The 12,150-nt window shown below is 46.9% G+C and overlaps 1 protein-coding gene across 4 annotated transcripts in view; it reads right to left on the bottom strand.

Annotated features, from left to right (window-relative positions):
* Nucleotides 1-12,150, bottom strand: part of LOC128459057 (trinucleotide repeat-containing gene 6A protein) — a 46,360-nt gene that overhangs the window by 5,662 nt on the left and 28,548 nt on the right. For all 4 annotated transcript variants that reach the window (XM_053444160.1, XM_053444159.1, XM_053444161.1 and 1 more), the window contains 20 exons: nucleotides 10,054-12,039; nucleotides 9,720-9,921; nucleotides 9,118-9,602; nucleotides 8,859-8,990; nucleotides 8,485-8,712; nucleotides 5,963-6,145; nucleotides 5,636-5,802; nucleotides 4,994-5,071; nucleotides 4,661-4,828; nucleotides 3,469-3,585; nucleotides 2,635-2,772; nucleotides 2,332-2,442; nucleotides 2,010-2,202; nucleotides 1,759-1,905; nucleotides 1,476-1,646; nucleotides 1,246-1,386; nucleotides 949-1,056; nucleotides 599-829; nucleotides 373-449; nucleotides 132-271 (listed from right to left, as the gene is read on the bottom strand). In XM_053444160.1, the coding sequence (XP_053300135.1) occupies nucleotides 132-271; nucleotides 373-449; nucleotides 599-829; nucleotides 949-1,056; nucleotides 1,246-1,386; nucleotides 1,476-1,646; nucleotides 1,759-1,905; nucleotides 2,010-2,202; nucleotides 2,332-2,442; nucleotides 2,635-2,772; nucleotides 3,469-3,585; nucleotides 4,661-4,828; nucleotides 4,994-5,071; nucleotides 5,636-5,802; nucleotides 5,963-6,145; nucleotides 8,485-8,712; nucleotides 8,859-8,990; nucleotides 9,118-9,602; nucleotides 9,720-9,921; nucleotides 10,054-12,039 (5,203 nt within the window). The remainder of the gene's footprint in view (nucleotides 1-131; nucleotides 272-372; nucleotides 450-598; nucleotides 830-948; nucleotides 1,057-1,245; nucleotides 1,387-1,475; nucleotides 1,647-1,758; nucleotides 1,906-2,009; nucleotides 2,203-2,331; nucleotides 2,443-2,634; nucleotides 2,773-3,468; nucleotides 3,586-4,660; nucleotides 4,829-4,993; nucleotides 5,072-5,635; nucleotides 5,803-5,962; nucleotides 6,146-8,484; nucleotides 8,713-8,858; nucleotides 8,991-9,117; nucleotides 9,603-9,719; nucleotides 9,922-10,053; nucleotides 12,040-12,150) is intronic.

Raw genomic sequence — 12,150 nt, 5'->3', positions numbered from 1 at the left:
CAATGAAACCTTCCTGCCCCTGATCTCTTCAGCAGTTTTAGAGTTTTAGAAATGTTCCTAAGTGGAGACCAACTTTGTTGACCTATCATTTGTTCTGCTGTCATAAATATATTCCTGTTTCTGGAACTTACATGTGCAGGCTCTTCTGGGCCTTGGCGGCCTCGTCCTTGGAGCTGTAGCATACCACAGCGTTACCATGTGGCAGGTTGAGGTGGAATGTGATCAGAGGGCCGTGCTGCATGCACAAGGTCCTCAGGGTAGAGCCGTCAATCTGAGGGGAAAACAAAAATCCAAGGTAAGTTTTCTAAAAAATATCCTCAATTGCATACTTGAAATATAAAATAGACAAATGATATATTCACGAGGAAGTACCTGAGGTGTGAGATTTTTCAGAACGAGCCATTGGGTTCTCACTGAGCTGCTGCTGCTGCTGTCACCCCAACTGGAACCTACCAAAGCACACAGTGTGAAATTATTATCAGGTGAAGCAACAAGAAGTATCTGCAAAGGCATTTGACAACACTTTCACAAACTGACGGTGTTTAAAATTTAAACGCAGATAGTTTTTCTTTGACTTTGAAGTGTCACAGGCTCTCACCAGGTGTGTATCTGGACTCAGTGGAGCCCCAACCCCCCATCCTCAGGGAAGAGGCATCCCAGCCAGAGGAAGCAGGACTGGGCTTCTGGCTGGTGAGGCCAGGTGGAGGTCTGGAGGGGGCTGCCACGGACATCGCCTTGGGGGGCAGGGGGACCTTCCACAGCTCATGGGCTAGGGAGGAGTTGGACACAGAACCGCCACCGGGAGACCACTTTGACTCGCTGGGTCTGGCTGCGAGGGGGGAAAGCAAAATGAAACCGTTTTAACACCAGTCCAGATTAATTCTCAGATCTGAGAGCCGTCGGTCTTAACAAATGTCGGAGGAAACGAGACGACTCTGAACTTCATACCTGAAGTGCTTTGTGCTGTACTGGTGAGGGAACCGCTGTGGCTGGAGGCACGAATGGATGACCAGGCACTGTTAGAAGGCATCGTGGTGTTCAGTGATGAGGATGGCCCTGGGAATGAGGAAGACGAGGATTAGTCTTTAGGTTGCAGCATCAGCAGCAATAACATCCTCTTAAAATCTAAATCCATAAGTTGCTAAGGAGGCACATTACATATCCCTTGATGAGATGTTGTATTGTAGAATTATATAAGGTTATTCTCATGAAAACTTCTTTAAATGTTTCGTTTTAGTGAGCTACCGTTGTTCCTGTCCCTGAGGTGGTCTGTGTCACGGACGGTGTTGATGGAGAGGTTGTTGATGACACTGCCGGGGGTCACATAGGGGTCAGTCTCAGGGTCAATGTTAGGGTAACCTTTCCAAGGCTCCCCGGGCCGGAACTCTGCAACCAGACAAGCACGGACACAGCGATTAGCAAAAGCAACACACATTTTCTGCTTTTCATGTTGGAGCTTGTGAAAGCAAGTGTACCTGGGGGCCAGGCGACAGTGTTTCCAATGGTCGGGGGGGAGTTGGCACGGGGCGGCCAGCCATCGCCCACCGAGCCCATTGATTGGCCCGGAGGACTCAGGGGAGAGGGGCCAGGAGACAGGAAGTCATAGAAGGGAGAGTCCTCCAGACGCAGCCCAGACGACATAGCACCTGAGGGACAAACGCACAGAGACGGTAAAAATATACTCCGGATCAAACAAAAAATATCAACAGGCCAGTTTGATGCTACAGCTTTTAAGGTCATCAACAGTATAATCTGTACCAGATTTGCTGTTCTGCTCCATAGGCTCAGTAGCCCACAGTTTCTTCATTCTGGACTGGGGCGGCTCTTTGTAGCTCACAGCTCCGCCACCACTACTACCGCCACCAACACCCATGTCCATGGGTACATTCATGTTAGAGTTCAAGCCTGACAGAGGAGGAAAGAGAAGAATTTCAATATATGGTGGAATCTGACCAAAAAGGTTGTTTACATAGTCAAATACACGTGACTGAAAATGGTTGCAGACATACTTAAAGGGAAGTTGCTGAAGGATCCAAGAGAGGAAGCATCCTTCTGCATATCAGGTGTATTGTGGGACAAGTAGTTATCCAGGTACGGTTTGTGAGGTGGGGGCTGTTTTAGCAAAGAGGGGTCCAGGTGCCGTGAGGGGTCCAGGTGCCGTGGGGGCTGCATCATTGATGGAGACGAACCGATAGGACGTGTCTAAGGACCGGAGACAGGAGGTTACAGGAGCAAACACCATTTACAGACACTGTACAGTTTTAAAACTTAAATAGTGGGCGTAGAGAAGCAGGACTCGGGAGAGATCTTTAGACACACACACACACACACCTGTTCAGGCTGTCGTCCCATGGGCATTGCTCTCTGGCTCTGAGCTTTTTGTTGTTGCTGTTGCTGCTGTTGTTGTTGTTGTTGCTGCTGCTGCTGCTGGAGGAGAAGACGCTGCAGAAAAACAAGATTGTTAAAAATAACTATTGTCTTTCCTCAGTTCAAAGAAACAAACATTTGCCACCGTTGTATTGAGTTTTAAGAAAATATGGATCTTGTAATTCACAACATAGATTAGTATAATTCTAAAGGCTACATGGAAAGAGGGACATTCCTTATAGCTTCACTTGTGTGTGTTCACTCTACCTGTAACTGGTTGATCTGGTTGAGCTGTGACAGCTGGTTAAGCTGGGTGAGTTGGTTGAGCACAGCCACCTGCTGAGGTCCGAAAATAGGGTTCAGGCCTCCGTTACCTCCTGGGTACTTCAACAGGGATGGAGGGACCTTGAAACAAACAAAATTTGAATATGTTTTCTTCCACTTGCAGGTTTAACACAAAATTGTATCGTGGATGTTTGATGGAAAGTTCTCTGCTCTTATAGAGACTTTCACAGGTTTTGAACTGTTATGTAAAATTCATATCTAGCCAAATGCATTAATTGAAGAGCTTATGTTACTTTTAGATCAGAATCAGTGTTTCCCCTCTGTCGCTTCACAAAATAACAAAATAGGCGTCTGGTATTGTTGTACTCTGCTGTATTACACTGCCACATGTCCTCCCTCCTCTCACTTTACATGTTAACAATAAACACCACCACTAATCAGATGGTATTAGGATCTGAACTGCCAATTATCCATCTCAGGTGAGGATCTAATTCCCGCAAATGTATTCTCATACTGTTCTGAAATAGAGGAAAGCAATGGAAAGTAGGAAACAAGGCTCATAAACGTAAACGGACACGGTTTGATTTGTAGAGAAACAAGTGCTATCTTGAAAATTCCCTGAAAGTCCATCGGCAAACTTTTAAACTATTTCAGAGACAAGACCTGACATGGAAAAAAATTGCAGCCAACAAAGATAATGAGCAGGAGATACAATGATAAGCAATGTTTGTGTGTGTGTGTGTGTGTCTGTGTGTGTGTGTGTCTGTGTGTCTGTGTGTCTGTGTGTCTGTGTGTCTGTGTGTATGTGCGCGCTACCTGAGAGGGCAGGATGGGTGGAGGCACTTGGTTACGAAGGTTGGGTTGGGGGGGGACTTGGGACTGGGGGCCTCGGCCCTGTGCTACGCTGCTGCCACCCAACATAGGGTTTACATTCTGAGCAGGGGACACACAAAAGCAGGCATTCTTGAAATTGTCAATTTGCAACAAATTGTAATTCATACTGTAATGAAAAGACAAAGTGTTTATGTAAACAGGCTTTTAACAGTTTAATCAGCGATGCAAAGTTTGATAAATACAGAAAATATAATTTTTACAGGCAACCTGTACATGTAATGTGGTTTAAATAATTACAATATACACAAGATCCATCTTAAAACCTAAACACATCACCCTCCTTCCACACTCACCCGTCGAGCAACCCCAGGACTAGAGTGGGCAGGCGACTCAGAGTCGAGACAGGGGATAGGCTGAGCAGAATTGGAAGGGCAAAAGCTCATACTTTGATTTGAGGAGCGCTCATCATAAGCAGAGGGGGAAGCGGATAGCTGCAGAAGCAAAGCCAAGTGCGCAGCAGACGGCAAGCGCAGAGGGACAGGAAGCACATCAGCAGCCAAAAAAGGTACAGAGAGAGAAGGAGAGAAGTAGGAATAGAGTTAATTTTCCCGGGAGGAGAGAAGATGGAGGAAAAAGCAAGAAATGTGAGGACAAGGAGAGAAACCGTGTGGAGAAGGAGAGAACGTGAGATGGGATAAGAAAGAAAGAAATGATAGAGGATGGGAGAGCAAGAGAATAGGTAGGCATGAGAGGACGGGAGTCGGAAAGAACAAATATAAAAAGGCAGAAACTACTGCAGAAAGAAAAGCAAAGCCAAACCACTGCAGCTCTGTACAGGATGACGAAGGGGAATGATTCATTACTGCATATTAACACAACCCTTCTAATTATGCACGTAAGGCGTATTTGCAGGTAAAGAATTTGTAATGATAATAAAATATACCATCACCTGGTGCAAAATAATATATTCAGTTTCAAGTTCCCTCTTAAGATGCAGTGTGTTAGAACAACCACTGTGGGGCGCAACAGGGCTGAGTGAGCATTAACCAGTCAGACATTTGCAGCAACATACACACACGCAGGTCTTCCCCAGACCAAACTCATGATCACCACAACAGTGGGGAGATTAACATCCATCTATAGTATCACCCTGGAGGTTATTGTTTTTGCTCACCTTGTCATAATAAGGGCTGCGATCCATGGGAGACTCCTTGTGGAGCTGGTGTCGAGACCCAGGGTTCTTCCCCATAACTCCATTGTAGTCTCCCATATTGCTCATGTCCATGCGCTTGTCCTGCACCATCCCCGCTCCTGTCTTCATGGAGTCGTCGGGAGAGTCTCTCTGCCGGCAGAAAGATAAGAACATTAGACATAGACACAGAAAAGCATAAATGTTGCGTTTACTCTTAAATTAGACTCGTTCACTCCTAGTTCTAGGCAGCTTAGTTAATAAAGAAAGACGACTAGATGCAAGCATGTACAGTAAATTATGTGTAAGGGCACTTACAGGAAAGTTCATGCCGCTGAACTGGTTCATGAAAGGTTTCATCCAGGGTTCATCCTGTTTGTTGACTGGTTTGTTCATCTGTAACACCGCAGACAAAACATTTCATAATGAAGTTGCTGGCTGAGACAAATGAGCGGCTCTATCAAAAAATGAAAGGCAGCTAGAAGAATTCTTAACTAAATCACAGGGTGGTTTTCTGAAGCTATGTTTTGATATCATTTTTATCTCCCCGATACCTGGACTTTGTGTATCGGCTGATACAGAATACTGATCCGATACAAGTGGATTTAAAAATACACTGGTGCCGCCCCTCAAAACTGAAGTTATGCACATAGTACACGTCCCCATTGCCAATAGCTCCGCTTAATGCTACACTACTGAAAATACCTTATTTCTTTGCTCTAAAAACAGAACTTGCCAGTGGCAGTTGAGCACAACTGCTGATTTTGGAGCGGCGAGGAAGAAGAAGCGAATTCCAGGAAAAGAAAATTGCAGTTTTATCTTGGTAAATCTAAAATACTTTACAGAAGTGGTATGGAATCAGTTGAGAGATTCGGGTACTCGCCGACCCGGCATTTTGGGCAGTGTCAGTAAATCTCAAGCTTTCCTTACTTTACATGTTGCAGTCAGAGGTGAACTTACCTTGTTTGCGACTTTTTGCTTGTAGTTCCAGGTGTTTTGGTCATGAGACCTGTTGTCCTGTTGGCTGTTGCTCCACATGCCAATCTCCACCTCTTCTTCCTGGTCCCAGCTATTGCCCATGGACCCATCCTCACCACACCATGTCTCCATGGGCTTGGGACCTGGAGCTATCAAAGAGGGAGGGAGGTAGGAAGAAACTGAATCAACTCATAAACAGTATTTGGTCCTCTTGCTCATTTCGTGCACCTCCAACAGGGGAAATTCTCTGTCCTGCACCATTGCACAGTCATTTGTCTGATTAACATCTTCTTTCATGTGTTCACTTACCAGACTTATGCTGGCCACCCCAGCCAGGACCAGGCTCTCTGCTGTCCCTGCTGGGTTTTTCCCAAGTGCTGTCGATGGGCTTCCCCCAGGCAGACGTCCCGTTGTCCACCGACACGGGCGGCGGAGGGGCGGGGTCCCTCCATGTTGAGGACTCCTTCGGCTGCTGATATTGCTCACCCCAACCTGAAGGAAAAAGAGGGAGTCAACAGTCAGACGTGGAACAAGGGTATGGTTATTTCTAGGGCATCGTCAACGCACCAATGCATAGAACTTTTCTTGGATGTCAAACGACATTTTCACATTTAAAACAATGTTTCCTGATCATTGTTTTTCTCTGCTGGAGAGAGCTTCATGAAACAGCCTGGCTCCTAAACCCAAAAAACCCTGTGTCAGCTTGCCTATGCAAGAGACCCTAAAGTGTTATTTTATCTCTTCTGGCAATGTAGACATATGCATAGGTCCCTATAATGTGAGACTATGCGTGGTCAAGTGTGTGTACAAGTTCAAACGGCTCCTGTTACAGCTGACCACCCAGGCTCGACACTTTCTCCCTCCACAGGAGGCATTTGGTTAGATGCCAGGGATACCTCCCCACAAAAATAGGACAGATCATGGGGTGGCCTCTAGCTCCAGTGTCCCTCATGTGACTGGGCACACTCGCATACAAATATAAAAACACAACAGAGAACTGCATGCACACACAGCTCACTCGACAAACACTAACAGACAAACCGACACATACATCCATGTGTTATAATTTGATCGCTCACACAAACAGGGTCACTGGAAGTCAGTAGAGCGATCAGCTACGTTGGCCAACCTTGTGCTTGTTTGTTTGTGTGTACTAAGCATGGTTAACATGTTTTAATACACAAAACAAACACTTTCATTGCCATACAGCCTATGCCTTGTTGATCTTGAATGGGACAGCTAAATATACTCTATTTCTGGAATCTACTGGTTATTACGATGCACAGCACATGATATAGAAGAATGTTGAGTGAGGTCTATTAGCCAGGAGTAAGCCTGCTAGTACTTAACTTGCTTCGTGTGCAAAACGTTTTCCAGTTTTTTTTCCATCACGTTTTGATCGCCTAATTTTGCAAGAAATAGATTGCAGTGTATTTGCTAATGTTGTTGCATCACGTCAGACTTAATTGTGAAAATCAGTTTGATAAACATTTCTATCTGAAAGCAGTTTATTGACATTTGCCAAAAATTCTCAATCTTGGCCTTAACAGAAATGTTTGTTTTCCTTTGATTAAGATGAAAATAAGTGTTTGTGTCATGGATGATTAAATATGACTAACACATGACATATGGACTTTTTATTTCTCAGGAATAATAGAAAACCTAAGAATTTGTATATTTTAAGCACTACTAGCAAAAATTTTTTTACTTAAGAATATACAACTCTAGGATATCTCTAAAATTAAACCAATACTAACAAAAATCTATCAAAAACCTCCAAAGCACTTCTGTTAGTACAGTAGCTGTGTAGCTCACCCCACCCTTCCTGTCTGTTCTGATTGCATCTCCAGTTAGTTCGCTAGACTAGCAGCCCTGAATAACCCCTGCAGCCACCGCCCCCCCCTTCTCAGCGCACTTCTACAGAAAAGCAACCTTTTAATTTTTTTTCCATCTTACATTGGAACTGTTCCTATTACCAAGTCACCATAACTCCTCTATCACTCACACACTCTCGTTCTCGGTCACTCTCTTTTGTCTTAAACCCAACAAAAGCCTGTGTTTCTAAAGCGACCGAATTGGTGGGTGAGAGAGAAAGAAAAAGGCAAATGAGGGAAGAGAAAATCAATGCTCTTAGCATTCCAAAGGGATGACTCAACCTGCTCCACAAAAAGCTCTCAACACAGACAACACTGCAGGGAGGGAGACGGGAGAGAACGGCTGCGTGCGTTTGTGTCCTCTATCTTTCTGTGCAAATTGTGTAAGCCTTTGTGTACAATTGAGTGTGTGTGCATTCACGAGTCTGTACAGTCACAATCTAAATCCTTTTCAGACCTTATTCCAGCTATGTCAAAAAGAACCTGTGGGCGGGACTTTTTGATCCATTCTTAAGCCGTACAGGCATGCACCAACATGCCCGAGCCATTTATACACAGGTTCAAGTCCTAGCATTTTCTACCTCGTAAATTAACTGAAACAAAACAGAATCTTTTAAGTGCAACCCAGATTCACTACATGTCACAACTGTACATTTGAGAATCAACAGATCTAGGGAACTGATGGAAACACTGTCATTCAAGAATGTTGAAATGAAAGCATCCCTCCAGGCCGAATACCAGGAAATCTGTGGTAACCAGGTCTAATATAAACAGCGAGCCAGTGTGAGTCAGCAGTGAAAAAGATTCATTGTTTTTTCACATGTACATGTGGGTTACATTTAATACTCTATTGCTTGGCTTCAATAAGCAAATTAATTATTAGTAAGTGTGTGTATATCCAAACATGTGGCTGTAAAACTGCCTGAATTGTGTGTATGCACAAATATAGCAACTTACCAGGATTGCAGTTTTTCTCCTGGGCAGGAGGCTGCATGGGCTGGGGGGGATGCATGGAGTTGTGTTGTGGGTGAGGGTGGGAGTGAGGGTGAGGGTGGGGGTTGGGATGAGGGTGAGGGTGGTGCTGAGAGGGAGGGTGAGGCTGGTGCTGAGGCGGAGGGCCCTTGTTCTCCTGGTCAGATTGGCCGGTCTTGTTCCTCATGTTGACAGATCCTACAGGTTTCTTGCCTGGGAAGACAGTTTAATTAAAAAATGTTGTCATCAGCTTGAATTGACAATCGTCAGCTCAAAGGGAGAAGTCTGGAAATTCAACTGATTTTGTTTAGGCCTTGCACGACTCTTCTTGGAAACAAAGAAAAAGATAAAGTGTCTACCAGGTTCTCCCCAAGCTGCGGTGCCATCATCGATCTCCATCCTGCGCCGTATGGACTCTGGAGAAGGCTCTTCCCACCCAGTAGACACTTCCTCTTTCTGAGCTCCTGTGGGTATGGGGCCTCCCTGCCAGCCTGATGGGAGAGTGAATAAAAGTACAAAAGTGAGTAATCAATTTAATGTCGCCCCACTAATCCCAATAATCTCTAAACCATGCAACTAAATGAAACTCCTGCTGAGACGCTGATTCCTCACAATTACCTGAGGGCTTGCTGGAGCCTTGGTTGCCTCTGGACATGTTGGGTTCGGGACCCTTTCCCCACTCGTTGGAGGGCTTGGGAGTCGTCTCACCCCAGTTCTGGGCCCCGTGGTGGCTGTTCTTCTGCTGCTGCTCACCCCAGCTCTGGCTGTTGCTCTGAGAATTGGGTTTGTGGACTGAGTCGCCCCAGTTAGAACCTTGGTTTGAGGCGCTCTGATCTTGAGTATTTGATCCTCCAGTCCCGACCCAGGTGTTGCCGCTGCTGGTGTTTGTGTTGGTTCGGCTGGAATCGTTCCAACATCCAGAGCCAGACCGGTCGCCGTCGCCTTCCCAGCCCGCTGAGCCAGCAGTTTTTTGGGGCTCCCCCCAGCGATTGTTGCCTCCTCCTCTGACACCTTCTCCACCGCCACCCCACCCTTCAGTTCCATTTCCACTGTTGGAACTCCAGCTCTGCTGCGCTTTGGGCGCATTAGTCCAGGTATTTGACCTAAACAAAAATAATTAACTTGATCAGTCAAACATAAACATCAGATAATAGTTTTTTCAAATTAAAAAGTCAAAGATAATGAGATGAGAGCTGGAGAAAACAAAAAGCGTTAATCACCTGTCATCTTTGTTATAGTTGTTGCTCCATGTGTTACTACTGGTGTTGCTGCCTTTGTAGCTGGATCCATCATTCCAGCTACTCTGCCCACCACCTCCACTCGCTGAGACTTGTTTGTTGTCCCAACCGGAGTTTTGTCTCTGGTCTCCCCAGCTAGAACCTCCTGTATCCTGACCTGAGCTGTTCGGCCGACCACCCCAACCTGAAAATAAGTGAAAGTGGGTGGGTTATTTTTTCTCCCTTTTCTGTCCTGCAATACCTGGTCCGGTTACTCAATGTATTGTAAATACCACTACAAATCAATCACACAAAGGGTTTATCAACATATCAATACCTCCAGAGGGCTGGGAGGGAGCTGCCGGTCCTGCTGTGCCCCAGCTGGAGCCTCCACTGCTGTGCTTTCTGTCATCTCTTCTTGGACCCTGGGGCTGATTGATAACTGGAGACTTCACGTCCCAGGTGGTGTTTTGTCGTACGGGAGTCTGACCCCACCCGGTGTTGGACAGAACCCGGGGGTCCACATCGACCCGGGGCAGGGCTGATACTACTGTTGGAGAATGGGTATCTTTTCTGCGGTTTAGTCCTTTTGACTGGCTGCCATCTTTGTCTGAGCTAGATTGACCTCCAGAGCTTTCTGCACTTCCCTCACTTCCTCCAGAGCGACCCCAGCCTCCAGTGACACTCCCCACACCTTGGGTTCCACCTGTTCCACCTCCCATGCCCATGGCATCATCCTCTAGGCTCTTCCAGCCATTGTTAGCTGAGCTTCCTTTCTGACTTACAGCATCTGTGCTGTTACCAGGAGCTGCTGATCCCCATTCTCCATTTGACATCTTGTTTGTTGTGGAAGAGGACGATGAGGTTGAGGAGGAAGATGATGTGCTGCTCCCCCAAGGGCGAGGGATCCCTGCTGGAGGGCCCATCGTAGTTTGGTTCCCATTGCCTGGGCCTGCAGAGCCTGGGATTTGATTGGAGCCGACACCCCAGGACGAGTTGCTCTGAGGCTGGTTTGGATTATTGGCAGGCCCCTGGTCCCAGCGCGGGGCCCCAGTGTTATTGTGGTTATTATTACTCTTGTAAGCAGCAGTAGAGGAGATTTGGGGGTTTCCAGCCTGCAATAAGGCAGGATTTTGTGGGTTCACAGTGTCTGCATTTGGGGGGCCCTTGTCTCCAGGGTAGGTAGTCGCGCCCCAAGGCGTACCGAAGGCCCCAGCAACTCCCGGCTCTCCTTGGGGGTTCTGGGGGGCTGATGAGGGGTTTCCATTGGCCAGCGGACCCCCATTCCCTCCTCCAATGGAACCCCAGGAGCAATCCCCACTGAGTTGGGGTGAGGCGGTAGAGTTTGGTGGACTAGAGGTCATTGTGGCATTAGTAGTAGTAGTAGTAGTATTCATCATAATAGTGTTATTTGGTCCATTGGATTCAGTGTTAAGGTTGGTAGACTGCAGGCCACCATTTCCACTGTTGCTGCTTGCTGTACCATTACTCATATCAGTGACTTCCATCATACTGCTGTTGTCTGGAGCTGCCATGCCACCCCAGCCCAGCAAAGGACCCTGTTGGGGGGCTATACCCAGTTTGGAACTTATCCCCGGGGGCCTTTGGGACCCTGGGCTTGGGGTTGGATTCTGGGGCCAGGCACCGTGGTTGGCATTTGGGTTTAAAGTGTTTGGGTTTAACCCTCCGTTGATGCAGGGGGTGCTTCCACCTGTGGTAATCATGTTGCTGCCTGACTGGGTGCCCCATACACTACTGCTGTTGACGAGCTTGATGTTGTGGCTACCCATGTTATTGCTGCCAATACTGCTGGACCCCGCCACGGAGTAGTGGGAGGACCCTGTGATATTGTTATTTCCATTATTTGCTCCTCCGCCAATCACCTGGCGACTGTTGCCGTTGCTGTCTCCATTCACAGAAACGCCGACCATCATTGCAGACGTCACCGAAGAGGGGGAAGAAGCCGTAGAAGACACAGAGGAGGAAGCATTTGCTGACATCATCATCACTGTTGTCACACCAACAGCAGAGAGGTTTTTCTCTGAGCCGATTGAGGAGCTAGAGTCAGCGTCCATGCATTCTGATGCCAGCTCAGGGTCTGATCCTGACCCACAACCAGAAGAGGAGGAAGAAGAGGAGCAAGAGAAAGAGGAAGAGGAGGGAGGCCAGACAGAAGAGTTGGTTGAAGAGGGGATGTTGGGTTTGTCGGTACTTCCGTCCACTAGGACTTTGCCCCAGTTGCTGTTGCTATCAGTGCTGCAGGGAGAGCCAGAGGACCAAGGGGAAGGCTCATACTGCGAGTCCAAGCCAGGATGCTCCAGACCTGGGAAGATAAAGGGTGGACACGGCAAAGGAAACTATTAGATTGAAGATTTCAAAAAACATTTTTGAATTTATGTGTGAATCTAATCAAGCATTCAGGAAAGGTGTTAAT

Source organism: Pleuronectes platessa, chromosome 16 (genome assembly GCF_947347685.1).
Source record: "Pleuronectes platessa chromosome 16, fPlePla1.1, whole genome shotgun sequence".
NCBI lineage: Eukaryota > Metazoa > Chordata > Actinopteri > Pleuronectiformes > Pleuronectidae > Pleuronectes > Pleuronectes platessa.
This window is presented reverse-complemented; position numbering and strand designations above follow the sequence as displayed.